This window comes from Lynx canadensis, chromosome E2 (assembly GCF_007474595.2).
Source record: "Lynx canadensis isolate LIC74 chromosome E2, mLynCan4.pri.v2, whole genome shotgun sequence".
NCBI lineage: Eukaryota > Metazoa > Chordata > Mammalia > Carnivora > Felidae > Lynx > Lynx canadensis.
Genome location: NC_044317.1, coordinates 43658331 through 43676149, shown reverse-complemented (window position 1 = coordinate 43676149; position 17819 = coordinate 43658331). Strand labels below are relative to the sequence as shown.

General features: G+C 52.1%; 2 protein-coding genes across 2 annotated transcripts; both read right to left on the bottom strand.

Moving 5' to 3' along the window:
* Nucleotides 1-8294: 8294 nt before the first annotated feature.
* On the bottom strand, nucleotides 8295-10992 carry FFAR3 (free fatty acid receptor 3). The gene is given in 3 exon segments (XM_032591469.1): nucleotides 8295-8832; nucleotides 8835-9775; nucleotides 10018-10992. Coding segments are annotated over 2 exon segments (1032 nt in total). The 5' UTR covers nucleotides 9765-9775; nucleotides 10018-10992; the 3' UTR covers nucleotides 8295-8730.
* Nucleotides 10993-11955: 963 nt separating this feature from the next.
* Nucleotides 11956-14970, bottom strand: FFAR1 (free fatty acid receptor 1). Its single transcript, XM_032591470.1, has one exon. It carries the CDS (start codon nucleotides 14625-14627, stop codon nucleotides 13665-13667), a length of 963 nt encoding a protein of 320 aa, XP_032447361.1. The 5' UTR covers nucleotides 14628-14970; the 3' UTR covers nucleotides 11956-13664.
* Between the last annotated feature and the right edge of the window lie 2849 nt (nucleotides 14971-17819).

The following is a 17819-nucleotide window of genomic DNA, read 5'->3' as shown; positions in this document are numbered from 1 at the left end:
CTTTTTTTAATCAACTATTTTTAGAAAGGCTAAATTTACACGCAATAAAAATGCAGCCATTTTAAGCACACAGTTCGAGAGGTTTTGACAAACGTAGAAATCTCTGTAACCCCCTACCCCAGTCAAATTCTAGAACACTTTCATCACTCTCAAATGTCCCTCTGGCATCTTCCCCATTCATCCTTCCCCCTTCTCCTCCATGGCTCCTGGCAACCACTGATCTGCTTTCTCTCAGTACAGGGGTTCTGGGACCAATTCTGAACGGGGTGGGGGGGGGATGGCTTCCCCCACACCACCAAGCAATTCTCTAGATACCAGCTGGGTGTCTTGCAATGCAACTTAACTCTCCCTAGAGATAGTGTCACATTCCACAGCTCAAGGGGCTCAGTCCTACAAGACTACCCTACCCCCACGCACTCCGCCGCCATGTCAGACACCAGTTGCTGGTCCAAGCTGTCACCTGTGCTTCCGACACACTGGCTACAGTTCGAGGTAACCATGACCCCCTTTTTGGGTTCAGTGAATTTGCTAGAGCGGTTCACAGAACTCACAGATACATTTTACATATGAGATCGCCCATCAGTTCTAAAAGGCCATGACCCAGGGACAGCCAGATGGAAGAGACACATAGAGCAAAGCATGAGATGGGGGAGGCGTGTGAAGCTTCCATACCCTCTCTTAGTGCTCCGCTCTCCCCAAATCTCCACATGTTCACCAAGTGGAAGCATTCTGAGCCCCACTCGTTTGAGTTCATATGGAGGCTTCATTACACGGGCGCGATTGATTCATTGATTACATAGGCCATTGGGACTGATTCAACCTCCAGCGCCTCCCCCTGTCTCCAGAAGTCAGAAGGTCAGGACTGAAAATACCAACCCTCTAATCCCTCAGTTGGTTCCTCTGGCACCTCGCCCCCACTTTTAGGTGGGGGTCCAAGAGTCATCGCCGCATAACAAAAGACAGCTTCGTTGCTCTCATCACTTAGGAAATCCCAAAGCTTTTAGGAGCTCTGTGGCAGGAATGGGCCACCGCTGGACAACTATAATCCTTGGCTGAAGACCAAATACATTTTTTATGATAAATCACAGTGTCAGAGTCAGAGGCTGTATGGTCACCTTTGCCAGCAGTGTGTTACTTTTATTGCCTAGGGGTATGCCGTTGCATGGCTACATCACAGTTTTTACATCCATTCTCTTTTTAAAACAAATTTTTTTTTAATGTTTATTTTTGAGAGAGAGAGAGAGACAGAACGCGAGCAGGGGAGGGGCAGAGAGAGACGGAGGCACAGAATCGGAAGCAGGCTCCAGGCTCTGAGCTGTCGGCACAGAGCCCGATGCGGGGCTTGAACCCGTGAACCACAAGATCATGACCTGAGCCGAAGTCAGACGCTTAACCGACTGAGCCACCCAGGTGGCCCCACATCCTTTCGCTTTCGATGGCCACCTGCACCATTTCCCGAATGGGGCTATTATGATCAAAGCTGCCGTGAATATCTCTGTACAGTCTGCGTTCACGGGGTTGCTCTCATCCTCCTGAGTGACGCCTAGGAAGACATCGCCGGGTTGTGAGGTCAGAAGTGATGCCTCCAAAGCCCTTGTGCGTCTCTCTGGTCCCGGAGCCTGGCCGGATGCCTCACCAGGCTGGCTGGGGTCTGGTTGGCGTGCAACAACAGCAGTGAGCGCTGCCACTACCCCCACCCGGGGCCCAAGCTTGCTGGCCTGTTTGTTCAGTTCGCTCTGCAGTGAACTTTCCTGTTTACATCTTTTCCAGCTGACCTTTTGATTCACAGCATCTAATTTGATTGTTTTCCAAAGGATAAACAAACAATGAGTTATTTTGAAGGCGGTTTCTAGGGTGTTGGGAAGAGGAGGTTTGTGCTCTAAGCACCAAGAACCACTAGGAAACAATTACCAGAAAGGGGAGGGGGGTGCAGGGACACGGTAAGCAGCAAGCCCCTAATTGTGGGCATAAATTGTTAAGTGGTGAATTAGACATCCAGGAAATCATCTCCTCATCTTCATGTAGCCATTACCTGTGGTACAGTGACTCCACAAGCAGGAAGACTGGGTAGCTCTCCTGTTTCTAAGAACACCGATTGGGGCCAAGTGTCCTTCCACAGGACATCGCTCACGATCCCCATCCCCATTTATTCAACACTCTCTTGTTTCCATGGCAATCTATGTCCCATAATAAGCACGGGAATTTTTTTCTTAGTTATTTTATTTATTTATTTTTATATAATTTATTGTCAAGTTAGCGAATATAGAGTGTGCACAGTGTGCTCTTGGCTTCGGGAGTAGATTCCCGTGATTCATCGCTTACATACAACACCCAGTGCTCATCCCAAGACGTGCCCTCCTTAATGCCCATCACCCATTTTCCCCTCTGCCCCGCACTCCCCCCCCATCAACCTTCAGTTTGTTCTCTGTATTTAAGAGTCTCTTATGGTTTGCCTCCCTCTCTGTTTGAAACTATTTTTTCCCCTTCCCTTCCCCCATGGTCTTCTGTTAAGTTTCTCAAATTCCACATATGAGTGAAAACATAGGATATCTTTTTCTCTCACTGACTTATGTCACTTAGCACAATACCCTCCAGTTCCATCCATGTTGTTGCAAATGGCAGAATTACATTCTTTCTCATTGCCAAGTAGTATTCCATTGTATATATAAACCACATCTTCTTTATCCATTCATCAGGTGATGGACATTTGGGCTCTTTCCATAATTTGGCTGTTGTTGAAAGTGCTGCTATAAACATTGGAGTACACGTGCCCCTATGAGTCAGCACTCCTGTATCCTTTGGATAAATTCCTAGTAGTGCTATTGCTGGGTCATAGGGTAGTTCCATTTTTAATTTTTTGAGGAACCTCCACACTGTTTTCCAGAGCAGCTGCACCAGTTTGCGTTCCCACCAACAGTGCAAAAGTGTTCCCCTTTCTCCATATCCTTGCCAACATCTGTTGTTTCCTGAGTTGTTAATTTTAGCCATTCTGACAAGTGAGAGGTGGTAACTCATTTTGGTTTTGATTTGTATTTCCCTGATGATGAGTGATGTTGAACATCTTTTCATGTGTCTGTTAGCTATCTGGATGTCTTCTTTGGAAACGTGTCTGTTCATGTCTTTTGGCCATTTCTTCACTGGATTATTTGTTTTTTGGGTGTTGAGTTTGATAAGTTCTTTATGGATTTTGGCTACTAGCCTTTTATTTATTTAATATGTCATTTGCAAATATCTTCTCCCATTCCATCAGTTGCCTTTTAGTTTTGTTGATTGTTTCCTTTGCTGTGCAGAAGGTTTTGATCCTGATGAGGTCCCAATAGTTCATTTTTGCTTTTGTTTCCCTTGCCTCTGGAGACCTGTCTAGTAAGAAGTTGCTGCACCTGATGTCAAAGAGGTTGTTGCCTGTTTTCTCCTCTAGGGTTTTCATGGTTTTCTGTCTCACATTTAGGTCTTACATCCAAGCATGGGAATTTTTATCAATAAAAGGAGAGGAGCTTACAGCCCAGACCATCAGTCAGATGCTCCTCAACCTCAAAAAGGGTCCCATCCAGTAGGTGTGTTTTTCATTTTGTAATATGTCCATACAGCCCCAGCCTGTTAGCTGTTTAGAGCCTTCGAGTGAGGGGAGTCCTGACATCTTGGTGCCAGAGCTACTGACTGGAGAAATCTCCTTTGAGCCCAGCTAGAATAGGTAAGATAAACACTAGGATTTCATAGCTCCTTCAAAGCAAATAGAATTTAGAGATTCCAGCATCATAAAATAATTTGGAGGAAGAGAAGATGTCACCAAGTGGTGACAGGATATAGGATATAGGATGCTTAGACAGAGGCTTATCCATTACAGTTAAGATGCATTTGGCTGCAAGTTAGCGGCTATCTGGCTAATGGTGAGTCAGCTATAGGAATGTTTATTAACAGTGAGTGTGGAGGTGGGGGTCCCAATTCAGCAAGGCCTTTTTGTCCTTCTCCTCCACCACCTTTAGCTTGTTAGCATTCTTCCTCAAGTTTGTGGCACGATGGCCCCCAAATGGCTGCTGCAATTCCAAGTATCACATCCTCACATAAAAGTTTCCAAACCAGGAAGCGAGAGGGTAGCTCTTCACACATCTCTCTCTTTCAGTATGGTTTCCCGGAGACCCCCCCAGCAGACCTCTTACTGGCTAAAATCGGGTCATTGTGTGTTCTTCCTGAGAGCTAGAATTTTTCTGGCTAGAATTGGGTCATTGTGTGTTCTGCCTGAGAGCAGTCACCAATAAATGGGAACAAGAATGGTGTGGTCAGTGCCATTTACAAATTGACCCTGGGGCTGGGGGATCTGCAACAGGAGATTCTTGATTTGGTTGTCCAAATTCAGTGAAATGAGTCTAAATTCAGTTAAAATCACCTCCCTTCCAAAAATACCCCATTCCGTCTTCTGCAATATTTACTCTTCCCTCACTCCACGCTTCCATGGGGGGTGAACTCTGTGCACCATCCCACCACCACCAGGTTTCTCAGACTTCATTTCTTCTATCCCATTCTTTTTCTGGAGTGTGATCTCAGTATCCTCTTCCGAGATCACAGGCTGCCATCTTGGTGCCGTGATCTCCCTCCATCTGGATGGTTTTTCAGAACTGACTTTAAAAGGAAGTCAGAAGACTTTGCAGAGTTTTAGGGGCCACAGATGCCTGTAATAACTTGGTTTTTTTTTTTTTTTTTTTAAACCAGAGAGGTCATATCAGAGAGAGGAAGGTAAAGAGTTGAGCGCTTTCTCACACTATTTCACTTTACTTGTTTCCTCCATTGCAAACTCTGCGTCCCACTTCTAATTCTCCTCTCCCAGAATTTACAGCCTGGCTTCTTTCACATTCTTTCTTTTATTGCCACTCTGCTTCCTGCTTTTGGATGATTGTTGCAACTAATTTTGCAGAATCCCAGGATTCTTGCTCACCCCATCTATTCCTCCCTCCCAGCCCGGACCTGGCCTACTTTTTGCACCCCCTCCCAGCATCCACATGAAGCAGATTTACCTCTCCTGCTTTGTATTACAGCTTCCCTTGCCCTGCTGGGCGCATTCACAGGCTGAGAGGTCACTTGCTAAAATACCCAAAGACTCTGGTCACCGGTGATGTATTTAACTCAGGAAAAGGCATCAAGTCAGCCTGCCTTCCCGTATACCCAGCCTCCTCTCTGCTTCCTGCTTGCCCCTCTGCCCTCCTCTGACGGGGAATTGGTTTATAAATAGTTTGACTTGTTGTGGCACAAGCCTGTAGCAGGTAAACTACTCACTGCTTTGTATTGAACTGTCCTGCCTGTATTGAACTGTCCCTGCCAGTTTCTTAATGATTTTGTGAGTAGGTTTCTGGCCACACTTGGAGATTTAAAACTTCTGGCCTCCTCTCTCTGTCCTATAAGCTAAGCCTTAACCTATGGCCCTGGGAACCTGTGGCAGGGATGAGGCAAGTCTACCCTTCCTCCTACCCTTCTGGGTTGTGCTGCCCTAGGGCTTGCTGAAGGGGGAACCCTTCCTTCTAAAAGGGAAAATCTCCTCCTCCATCATGGCCATCAATGAGTTCCTTTTGTAAACCTTTAAAAACCTGTTTGTTTGTTTTTTAAGTTTATTTATTTATTGTGAGAGAGAGAGCACAAGCAAGGGAGGGGCAGAGAGAGAGAGAGAGGGAGAAAAAGAGAGTCCCAAACAGGCTTTGCACTGTCAGCACAGAGCCCAATGTAGGACTCGAACTCATAAGCCGTAAGATCGTGACCTGAGCTGAAATCAAGAGTCAGACAGACACTTAACTGACTGAGCTACCAGAAGCCCCTAAAAATTTGTTTTGTTAACTAGCCAAGTTATATTGCTGAGAAACCTTGTTCTCTAAAATCACAGACTGTCAGAAACTTGGCTGTTTGAAATCCTTTCAGTAAGAATGGAGTATCCCTCTGCTGCTAGGAGGATCTGAGCAGCAAAAGCTTTTCAACCCCCAGAGCTTCAGACAACGAGTTTTCAGACAAAAATCCTACCTTTATCGTTTATTCGTATTTTCCAAAGGAACAGGACCCTGAGTCCACTTCTCAGCCCAGGCCTGAAATTGACCTCTTTGCATACAGGCCTGCTTAGCTCAGAGCCTGGCAAGCACTACTTCACTGAAACTTCACCTAAACAGTCCCCTTACCCCAAATTCTACACTAGCCCTGTCTCTTGTGAGACGCCCATGCTTCCTCTGGAATGGGGTCTCCTTTGCTCCAGAAGGATAATAAACTTCACCTCGTGGGGCTACGGCGCTACGGTTGAGTGAGACAGGCTTTATCACTCTGTGGGATGGGTTCTCTAGCTCATGGATTCTCAGCAGGGCCAACATTGCCCCCCAGAGAGGCGAAAATTAGTTCCAAGGAAGCAATGGTTTGTGGCTTTCCAAAGGGCCACGCACACACAGGAGTAGGTATAGAGTGTGTCTGTTGTATTAAAGTTTCACAGGCAGGGAAGAGTAAGGTGCTGAATAGGAAAAAATATCCAAAAAGGCTCCTTGAGAGGACAGAGATACAAAGAAGTTTGAGAAACAGTGCCGTAGCTAAATATTGAGTAGCTTTTGGTGTCCATTGTGAGTCAGGTGCCCAATTACTGGCTCTCTTTTGCAGCTAGAACTGTGTTCTTCTGACCGCTGTCTTGGGAGATCCAAGCTGGCTTGACCTCTTCTGGCATCCCCAGAATTTCCACCTCCCCCGGGGGCCCCCCACATGCTTGCTCTGCCAACCGGTGAGAGGGCACGATGCTCGTCACTCACACACGTGCTCCCACGCCCTCTGTCTGCCAGTCTCGTTTCTCTGCTTTAGTCCCAGGATACACCTTCCATTCTTCCCTGAACAGCCCTTTCCCTTGGCTTCTGCAAAATCTGGAAAATACTACCGCAGTCCCCTCACCACCACTCAGACAATGGCCCCAGCGTCTGATGACTTTTCACCCTCCCCACCCCTAGCCTTTTGCTTATACAGACTGGGGAGGGGGTAGTGCTGGGTGATGGTTGGAAGCAGCAAAGCCCTCTAAGCTGCCTCTTATTCTTCATGATAAACCCTGAGAAAAAGGTCAGGCTCCTATTGTTCATGGCTCTCTCTAGAATGTGGAGTTTCCAACTCCTTTTTGTCCCCAGTTGGGTCCTTGTTACCAGTTTTGGAGTCGCAGGACTCCCTGTCACCCTTGTTCCCTTTCTGAACCACATAGACTCATATTTATATTAACTTCTTAGCTTCCACCAGGGACTGAGTTCCTTGGGACAGAAGATGAGTCACAGGTCAGAGAGACAGCTCAGGCCTTCATCTCAGCACCGAGATGATGGCTCTCTCCTTCCACCCGAAACCCAATCCCTCACCCACAGCCAGCCCTCATTCTCCAGCGACCTTAACCCCAGCAAGAAAGCAGACGCTAATATTAAAAGTCCTTGCCGTTCTCAGCCCAGCCACCTGCACACGGTTCTCAGCCCAGCCACCTGCACACTGTGGGTGCACAACAAATGTTTTTGAACTAAGGCCAAGTGAGTGCCAACACGTGCCCACGTGTCTCTGGTTGCCTTGCTGGGCGGGGAGGCTCTAACCGACTGTTTCTCATGCACCACTCCTCAGGGAGAAAGGCAAACTTACTAAATGGTCACATCTCGCTAAAAATAGCTAAGAGTATGCATCTATCTTTGAAGTCAACTGTGCTGACTAATTTATTTTTTCAAGTGGGTTTCTAATAAAGAATAGGGGAAGAGGACTTAGCAACGCAGAGAGCTGAGCTGCTTTGCATGTAGTTCCAGTTTTCCTCGTGGCCTGTTTACATTTGTCCCAGCCACACTGGCTCACTGGCTCTGGAAGCCAGACTAGGCATGATCCATATGGCATCATACGGATGATACGCAGCTGGAGTCGGGAGAGCAGAGTGGGTGAGGGGCACGGGACTCCGAGTCGGCTAATTCCAGCCTCCAGTCCTGCTTCACTCACTTACTGGCTGTAGGATCTCAGGTAGAAGGCTTCACCTGCCTGGGCCCATTCCCTCGTGTGTAAAGTGAGTTATTCTCACTTGCTCATTTAATAACAGTACCTGCCACAGGGTTATCGAAGAAGATAATGGGTCAGGCCAAGTCCTTCCCCTAAGTGAGCTGGTATTTTTATGCCTCCAACCTGGATCCTCTCCCGACATCTAGGCATCCTATGGTTTAGCCCTTTCCCTCCGGAGTCTGGGTGTTTTATCCTTCCATCCATCAATCCCACCTGATGCAGATACATCATAAGCAAAAAAAAAAAAAAAAAAGAATAAGGAAAGACCGTTCTCTTTTGCTTGCTACCAAATTTATTGGTAATTTTTCTACTGTAATTTTTCATAAATGTCCCTAAAAGTCTGAATTTACTGAACAATGGGAACCTTCTGTGAGAGCAGGATGCTCCCTGAAGCCTGGCCTGTGTCCCCACTCTCACCCTGCTGGGTAGGAACAGCTCTGAAGGGTGGCTTCTTCCACTGCCTGGCACGTCTCTCAGGCCTTCGTCACTGCTGTCGATTCCTCCTCCGTCACCTTAAGGAAAGCCCAGGAGCTGGCCGTGGGGGCTCCCGCTTCTCTGGTGCCCGCCCTCCTCCTGTTTCCCAGGGCTGAATCCCTAGGGGGCAGGGGGTGGGAAGCGAGGGCGGTTGGGTGAGACCGAGAGCCGGGCTTGGGTGAGCACAGCCTGGTGCTCAGTCACGTCAGTCCCCAGCCCCCTCTCCCCGGTCCTGCCCGACTTGAGCTACGAGAGCCCCCGCCAGGCCCCTCGGCAGCCCAGCCTGCTCCACAGCCCTCCAGGAGTCTCCCTCCTGTTCTCTACGTTGGACAGCTCCCCCGGCTGCCCCCCTCGTCATTCTTGTCCTTCAGTTGCATGCTGTCCTCCTGCCTCCAAGGGCCCCAGGCCCCCGTCAGCCTCCTCAGCAGCCCCTGAAAGTCAGCCTGAAACCCAGAGGATGAAAAGTAGTAGACAAGCGGGTCGACGCAGGAGTTCAAGGTGCTGAGGAGCAGCACGTAACTTCTCCACGCCGGGCTTTCACCCTGGATGTAGCCCACGACGTGGGACACGTTGTAGGGCCCAAAGCAGACGAGGAAGTTGAGCAGCGTGGCCACCACGAGCCCAACCACCCGCCTCCGCCGCCGGTGGTTGGTGCCTCTGCTGAGCACCCACACCAGGTGGCTGTAGCAGTAGATGGTGATGAGCAGGGGCACCCCAAAAAGGACCACAGCCATCTCCAGCCTGACGGGCAGGAGAATCGCCAGCTGGTCCTTCTGGAACTCCAGGTAGCAGGTGCCGTTGGTGGCCTCCCCAGAGAATTCTATCACGTAGACCACGCTGCAGTGAGCGGCAGCCAGGAGCCAGCAGGCCCCGCTGACCAGGCCGGCCTGTCCCGGCCTCGGCCGGGCCTTGTACCACAGCGGGTAGGCCACGCTGAGGAAGCGTTCGACGCTCACAGCTGCCAGGAAGAGGGAGGTGAGGTAGAGGGTGGTGAAGAAGAGGGATCCGGAGAGGGGGCAGAAGATGAAGGGCAGGGGCCAGCGCATGCCGTTGGCCGCCTCCACCATGCGGAAGGGCAGGAAGAGCAGCAGGAGCAGGTCTGAGAGCGTCAGGTTGAGCAAGAGCACGTCCACAGCCACCGGGCGGCGCCGCAGCTTGCCCACGAAGATCACCAGGGCCGCCAGGTTGAGGGGGAGCCCCACGAGGAAGGTGAAGAGGTACACGGAGAAGTAGAGCCAGTGGTTGCCGGGGGAGAAGGACCGGTCCGGGCTGGTGTCCATGGTGATGGCCACTGGAGAAAGAGGCGGACGGAGGTGGCAGTCTGGGTGGGGACCTTGGTGCCCCATGCCGACGGCATCTCGACCGTTGGCAGGGAACACTGTCACCGCCCCGACTCCCTCATTGCCCCCCTGATGCTTTCCTCAGCAGCGTCACCCTGCCTGTCTTCCTGGTCATACCCTGTCGCCTGTCCCTTCCCCGAGAAAAGCAAGCGCCGAGGCTCCCCCTCCAGACCCCCCAGAGCCCCGTGCTCACCTGCTTATTTGAGAACCCAACTGCTTTTCCCCCAGCACCTCGCCGGCTCCTCTAGAGAAATATAGTTAGCTATTTATCTGGCAGAACTGATAAAGACAGATGACCTCATTCACCGTTGGGCAATCACACAAAAGATGCCTTTTGCTCCATCACCAGCACCGCGTGAGTATGCAAAATGAGGAGCAAATTCCACCGCGGCGTGCTCTCCGGCTGCCTCGGAGGGGATGCTCTACCCAGCCCCGAGCCGACCTCATCTTCCCCTCCCTGATCCTCCACTTGAATTGTATCTGCTTCTCTGGAATGGCGGTCGTCCAACTTGCCTTGTAAGGGCAGGAAGCACGACGCAGTGATGGAGGGCCCGTGCTCCAGAGCCAGAGCCCGGGTGCGATGCCGGCTCTGTCACTAACTCTGGGATTTGGGGCAAGTGACCCAAACTGTCGATCTCTGCTTTCTCGTCTGCAAAGCAGGGATAATCACGGTACCAATTTCGTAGGGTTTTGTTAGATTAAGGCATTGCTACTGCCTGTCGAGTGCTGAGAAGGGAAGCAGGCATGTTATGGTAAGTACTAACAGATGTTAGCCGCCAACATCGCAGTCATGGGTGTGGGCTTGTCTCTGGGGTGATGGGAATAACAAAAGCACTAATAATGATAATGATGATCGAGGGGGCACGTAATGCGTGGCAGGCACTCTGCTTCTGAGGGCATCGCCAACCTGCCCTTCGCCTCACAGTGGGGAGGTGACTCACTGCTACAGCCTGTTAAGCATCACCAGCAGGGTTCAAACTGAAGCTCTGTCCAGCTTCAGAGACTTCTTCTTTATGTATTCATTCAAATATTTATGGAACATAATGAGATACCATTCTGTACCCGCTGGGATGGCCATAAGCAAAAAATTAGATAATACCAAGTGGTGGGGAGGATGTGGAGGAATGAGAGTCCTCATACTTTGCTGCTAAAAATATAAAATTGTAGGGTGCCTTTGGGAAGCAGTTTCTTGAAACAGTTCACGTAAATCTACCAAGTGACCCAGCTCCACTAATAGGTATCTACTTAAGCAGTGTTCATAATGGCCCCAAAGTAGAAACATCCCCTGGGGGCCCATCAGCTGGCGAACGGATCCACCACGTGGCATATCCACGTGATGGAATACTCTTTGGCAATAGGAAGGAATGAAACACCCAGAGTATGGGTGAAGCTCAAAAACATTATGCCACGTGAAACAAGCCAGACATAAAAGACCATGTATCGTATGTTTCCGTTTATATGAATTGTCCAAGATAGGCGACTTTATGGAGACAGAAAGTAGAAAGTCGATTGCCGGTTGCCTGGGGACGTAGGGGGAAATGGAATCAGCTGTAAACGAGCAGGAGGGCTCTTACTGGGGTGACGACCGTGTTCTAACCTGGATTATAGTGATGGTTGCAAGCCTTAGTCAGTGTACTAAAAACCCTTGACGTGTGCACTTGAAATGGGTGAATTTTATGACACGTAAATTTTATCTCAAGTAAGTTGTTAAAAATGGTGAGCAGGGGCGCCTGGGTGGCTCAGTCGGTTAAGCATCCGACTTCGGCTCAGGTCATGATCTCGCGGTCCGTGAGTTTGAGCCCCGCGTCAGGCTCTGTGCTGACAGCTCAGAGCCTGGAGCCTGTTTCAGATTCTGTGTCTCCCTCTCTCTCTGACCCTCCCCCATTCATGCTGTCTCTCCCTGTCTCAAAAATAAATAAACGTTAAAAGAATTTAAAAAAAAATGGTGAGCAAAACAAAGATGTTGCTGCCGTGGGTCTGGTGGTGGTGAGGTCTAAGGGGACTGAGTGGTAGGAGGGTAGGACAGACTAACAGAGGCAGAGAACCACTGGGGAGGCCCTTCAGGCAAACAGAAAGGCGGGTGCACAGGCTAATCTGCTGGGGGGGCCTCTAGAAGGCTTAGGGCTGACGGGGTGGGGGTCACGAGGGTGCTGGGGGGCGGATCACGGGCATCGTGGACCCTCGGTAGGAACTAAATTCCACCGCCAAATGGAGGAGGTGCAATTCTCCGGAACAAGTGGCCCAGCACCAGCTGGAGCACCAGAGTGGTGGGAGAGAGCGTCCCTGGCTTTATGGGAAGGGGCAGTGAGTCCGCTTGTGCTCAGGAGTTCGGGCTTTTACTGAAATTCTCTGCTGTCACCGCCGTGCAGGGAATAAACTTGTTTCTTGCTTCTGCGGAGCCCCGGGCAAGTTATGTAACTTCTCTGGTCTGTTTTCATGTAAAACAGAACATGAAATTTTCTTTGGAAGGCTCTTGCGAGCATTCATTCGTTCGGCAGACACTTCCTGAGAACCTGCTGCTACGTGCCAAGCTCCCTTCTAAGGTGCTGGGGGCAGATGAGCAAATGAAATCCCTTGCCCTTGTAGACACTGAAGCATAAGAAGAGGTAGCTTGTATAAACCAGCGCGTGCACGCCAGGCATGCAGCTACCCGTTCTGTGGCATAGGCTATGCTCGCGGCGTGATCGCCTTTAGAGGAACAAGTCTGCTTCCCGCATCTTGCCTCATCAGAGCAGGTGCCCAGATGTTTGTCTCCTCCATGACCACTCTCCTCTCCCTGCTCTCACGGGTTCAGGGTGCCACTGTTTGCCTTTGCAAAGTGGACCACAAGGACGGGCGTTCACACCGATACCTCAAGTTCTTTCACATGTCCCCTGACCCTCGGGGGTCCTGCCTTGAAGGATCGCATCACGCGTCCACCCCTTCCTTGCTGTAGAGCCTCAGGAAAATTCCTTAATCCTGCAAAATGAAGATGATAATAATACTTGGCTCCGGGACCATAGCCAACTTAAGGGGCACCTTTGTACAAATTAGGAAAAGGCACCCCACTCCAGGCGGTAGCGCCCTCCACCGAGGCGCCCTGCTTGAGGAGTGGGTGATATCTTTGTTCAAGTTAGAATAACGTGCTCCTTTCTCTGGATGGAAGTAGTCCCATGCCGGGCACATGGATCGGTGAGCACAGCACAGGCTAGACTTTAGTCAATGTTTGTCCATCTGCCTGGCACTCTCGTGCAGTGAACAACCTGCCCATCTGTACGGCAGCTGCGTAGCCAAACCAAAGGATTGTGTGAGTATGAAATGGGACAACACTTGTAAAGCACTCGCTGTGGTGACTGTCCCATATCAGAGACTCTATTTGTTAGGGACTCTTCGTGGTGTATATTTTCTCTAGTATTTTCTCTCCCTGCGGAGGCGTCTTTTCCTACCAACTTCCTGTTCACAGTTCCAGTGCTGCCCTCTTGTGAGTGCCAAACGGCATAACAGCGTCAGTATCTTGCCTCCTGCCTCTTCTCTTGTTCAGAAATTAAAATATTCTTTCCTAGGAGATGTTTGGGGAACAGCATCCCCCCGAACGTATCATCAGTGTGGCATTTCCTCTAGACTGGAAGAGAATTTCTACAGCATTGGCAGGTGGGCGCGAGGAGAAGAGGGACAGGCAGAGGTGGGGAGTCACGCTGATGTATGCGGAGGCAAGCTTACCTTCCTCCTGTGACCTGGCCCCTGGCCTCCGTCTTCCCTCCCCTGGGATGCGGTCTTCGGCCAGGCTCAGTTCTTCCCATAAGCGGTTCCAAGGGTGCTTCCAGGCAAGGCCACCCTGCAGTTCCTTCGGCGCAGTCCCCGTCAGGGGCCTGCGAGAGCAGCCGGCCTCCCCTGCTCCATGCCCCTTCTCTCCAGCGGCGGCTGCTGCTTCTGGGATGTCCCTCCTTTCGTTCTCGCCACACTTGTCGCCCGGCCGGCACCCCCTCCCAGGTAGCCAGTCACCAACGGGTTGAGCACCACACTCCAGGCACCCGTGATGAGCCCCAGTTTCCGCCAGCGGCCCCCCGTGTCGGGGTGCAGGAAGGCAGCCACGTTGGAGGCGTTGTAAGGCCCTAAGCAGAGCAGCAGTGTGAGCAGAGCCCCGCCGGCCACCCAGGCTGCCCTCAGCTTCCGTCTGTGGCTCAGGCCTGACCGGGCCAGTGCCCGGAGGCAGCCCACGTAACAGAAGGCTGTGATGGTCAGGGGGAGGAAGAAGAGCAGGAGAGAAAGGCTGAGGCGAGCAGGGCCCGCTGAGGCCGGGTCCCAGGCCTCCAGGCAGACCGGAGAGCCGTTCACTGGCGTGTTGATGCCCAGGGAGCTGTTGGTATTGTCCATCCAGCCTCCTGGAGCCTCCAACCCAAAGACCAGCCCCAGGTGACAGAGGACAAGGGCCCATATGGCCACACACACACCCCAGGAATAACGCGGCCTCCGGGCAGCTTGGTACCCCAAGGGGAAGGCAGCCCCCAGGTAGCGGCCGACACTCAAGGCAGCCAGGAAGCCCCCGCCAGCATAGAGCGGAGCAAAGTGGGCCAGGGCAAAGGCAGGACAGAGCGAGGCCGGCAGAGGCCAGGCGCCCAAGGCCAGGGCCTCCACCGCCTTCAGGGGCAGAGAGGCTGCCAGCAGGAGGTCAGAGCAGCCTAGGTGGAGGGCATAGACAAGGCTGGGGGTGAGGCGGAGCCGGGCATGGGACACGGCGCCCCCAATGGCCAGGGCGTTGAGTGGGAAGCCCAGTGCAAAGGCGGCCACGTAGAGGGCGAAGGAGAGCTGCGGGGGCAGGTCCATGGGGCCAGGGCTGGCCTCCACGCTCCTGACCTCCACTCGCTCCCCGGCCTCGGCTAGGCCCGTGGAGGGGTGGGGGGATCGGGGGCTCCTGGGATCACAGACTGCTAGGGTATTAGAAGCCGTCCTGTGAGATATCAACTGTCTCAATGAGGGAGGCCCACGGAGAGAAGCGGCTCCAGTTAGCAGGTGAGCCCGAGTGAGGAGCGAGGCCCGCTAGCCCTCAGTCCTCTGCTTTCTTCCCACCGTATCCTCTCTTAAAACACCATGGAAGCGTGCAGGTCCCATCGGAGGGAGAGCCTCCTGATTTCTGAGACTGGGGAGAGAAAGGGTAGAAAATTAGAGCCGGGTCCCACCGTGTGTGTGTTTTTCCTAGGACTAAGTCTCCTGAGTCCACCCCTCTCCCCTAATTCTCTGGGAAGAGAAGCAGCTGCCCCCCACACCCCCCAGGACCGTGGAGAGCCTGCCCCGCAGACAGTGGAGTTGGGGGGGGGGTTGTCAGGAAGGTGAAGCCTGTGGTAAAGGGCAGGCGAGGCTGGGCGCCAGGGCAGAGCCAGGGCAAGTCGGGTCCCATCAGTGCCACAGAGAATGACCTTGACCAACCTCAGGGAGCATCCTAAGCAGGTAAACTGGGGGGTCTGGGGAATAACCGCCATGGGGAGAGGAGCCACAGAGAGAGGGACTCACCTCTTGGTGCTGCCAGATGTCTCTGAGGCTCAGGAGTCCCCCTCGATGGCCTGAGGGAGGGTGTCCAGGATGGGCAGTGAGCCGGAAGGGAGAGGAGGGCGGGGTGGCAGGGCCATTAGCCTGAGGCACCAGCAGCCTGGCTGAGCAGCTAATGGGGCATCTCAGGCAGGAGCAGAGGCCAGGAGGTGAGGGTCCAAACAGCTGATGCAGACACAGGAAGGGGACAGCAATGAGGGCTTTTTCTAGGCAGTGTGAGGAGTGTGTAGCTAGTCCCTTGAAGGAGCAGGGTTGTTGGGGTACGACCAGACCACGGCTTGTTCAGACCCGCTGTGGGCGCTGGCTTCTCTCCTCCTGGGTGAGCCCGTGGGCAGGCCCCAGCCTTTTGGGCTCACTCGTAGATAAAAACTTTGGTGGCCCACACCGTGTCTGGGGACTGATATGTGGGAAAATGAAGTAATCAATTCAAGGTGTTTCCTCTGCCCTCCCTGGATCCACACAGGCTGTGGGCACATTTTGGGAGGAGAGGGCTTCTCTGTTTTCCCTCTCCTTTCCCTTCTGGCTTGATGACTGTAGTTTCTGACCCTTTCTTCTGACGTTGGCAGGAGCGGGGAGGAGGACGGGCAACGGACGAGCCTCATTTGGTGGCGCTGAAGTGCTGGGCTGCGGTCCCCACACTGCCTGTCTCTGGGGCACTGGGAGGGACCCTGGGCGGCACTCACTAAGGCCTGGATGGCGTGAGCCTCCCCCTGGCAATCGCCTCCAAAGAAATGATCGAATTCCCTTTCCGGACTTCAGTCACTAACGCCTCCCGTCCACGTCCTACATATGTGGTCCAGCACCTCCCTGGGGGTGTAGAAGAATTTGCCACCTGTTGTTTGTTATTTTGTCTTTGGGAAGCTGACAGAACCAAGGAAAAATCAGAAGGAGGGCCATTTCCTCTCCCGTGACAAGCCTTTGGAGAGGAGGAAAGCAGGGCGTGAAGGGAGACGTGGGATTATCAAGAGCTCTACTTCGGCCCTGCCCACCTGGCGGTTCAGGTCTCTGCCCGCATCGCCTCTGAGGAGGGCATTCCTCGGACCCTCTCCACATGGGCCCCTCCCCTGCTTCAGGCTCTCTGCCTTCATCTTGTGTTAATTCTAGCACTCAAGACCCTGCAACATGAGATTCGCTAGCTCCTCTGCTGGCACGTCGGTCAGTGAGGGTGAAGATGTCTGTCTGCCTCGTCCACTGCTTGTCGCGTACATAGTAGGGGCTCGGTAACTGAACGAGTGACCAGTTGTCTGGGCCCTGGGAGGACAGTGAGGCCGGGGGCTGGGTGGAGGGCCGCCTGGATCCTGGAGTCCCGGCTTCAGAGCTTCCTGGTCACCTGCCATGCACACCTCAGCACCGCCTGGTGACAGCCACGTCTCTCAGTCAGCTGGCCACGAAGTAGGTTTCCGTCAGCCGCCGGACTCGGACGGAATGAGGAGACACCCGCTGGTTGCCAGGGAGCCTGTACAGGCCTCCTCAGGTTCAGGGCCACCTTTAGTCCTTTGAGGGGACCCTGCCCTAAAACCTTTTGGGCACCCTAGATTAGAGATCCCAAGATTAGGGTGATGTCGTATCTTTTTTGTCCCCCAATAACTGGTCTGTGTTGGATGCATTGACAGGTGCTCAGTAAATATTTGCTGAATAAATGGTTGAATGGTTGAATGATACTGGACCTCATGCTTGATACAGAAACCCTCTCACTTAAATAGTTCTTGCAGTCTCTCCTTCCTCCAGAAATGCTTACGGGGCTCACGAGAAATCACACTGGGGACAAAGTGAGTTGATGGGGGAAATCAATGCCTCATTGTGCCGCAACTTCAAGGATGACCAGAACGTGGTCTTTCTCAGGGGCACCTGGGTGGCTCAGTTAAGCATCTGACTCTTGATTTCCCCTCAGGTCATGATCTCAAGGTCGTGAGATTGATCCTGCTTGGGATTCTCTCTCTCTCTCTCTCTCTCTCTCTGTGCCCCTTCCCCCCATTCACACTTTCTCTCTTGCTCGCTCTCTTTCAAAATAAATAAACATTAAAAAAAAAAAAAGAACATCTCCTCAGAGAACATTCTGGTATTGAGCGGATGGGAAGCCAGGGCAGGGAAGGAAGGTGGAACTTTTGGAGCACCCACCACAGGCCAGGAGTTTGCATCTTCTTGCTGACTGATTAGACACCTGGTTCTGCTTCTAAAAGAACAGGCAGAGAAAGGTCAGAACTGAGAAGCGGAGGGGAAGCTGGAAGGACCTAACTGGAAAAGTCAGAATTCGTGAACATAATAGGGAACTGGCGGCAGTGACGATAGGTGAAAGAAACGTCGTGAGGTTTCTCAAGGCGACTGGCCTTCGAGAAGTTCTTGGGCAACTGTGGCTGTTGACCGAACTTGGCAGGGTCACTTTTGAGAACAGCTGTGAGTGATGAATTGGCTTCCCCTTCTTACATTCTTCAAGAGATGCAAACAAGATGGGAATTTGGTTTTTTAGGGACT

Excerpts from the sequence above, each read along its gene's own strand:
- FFAR1 (XM_032591470.1), bottom strand. The coding sequence starts at position 14,627 with ATGGACCTGCCCCCGCAGCTCTCCTTCGCCCTCTACGTGGCCGCCTTT.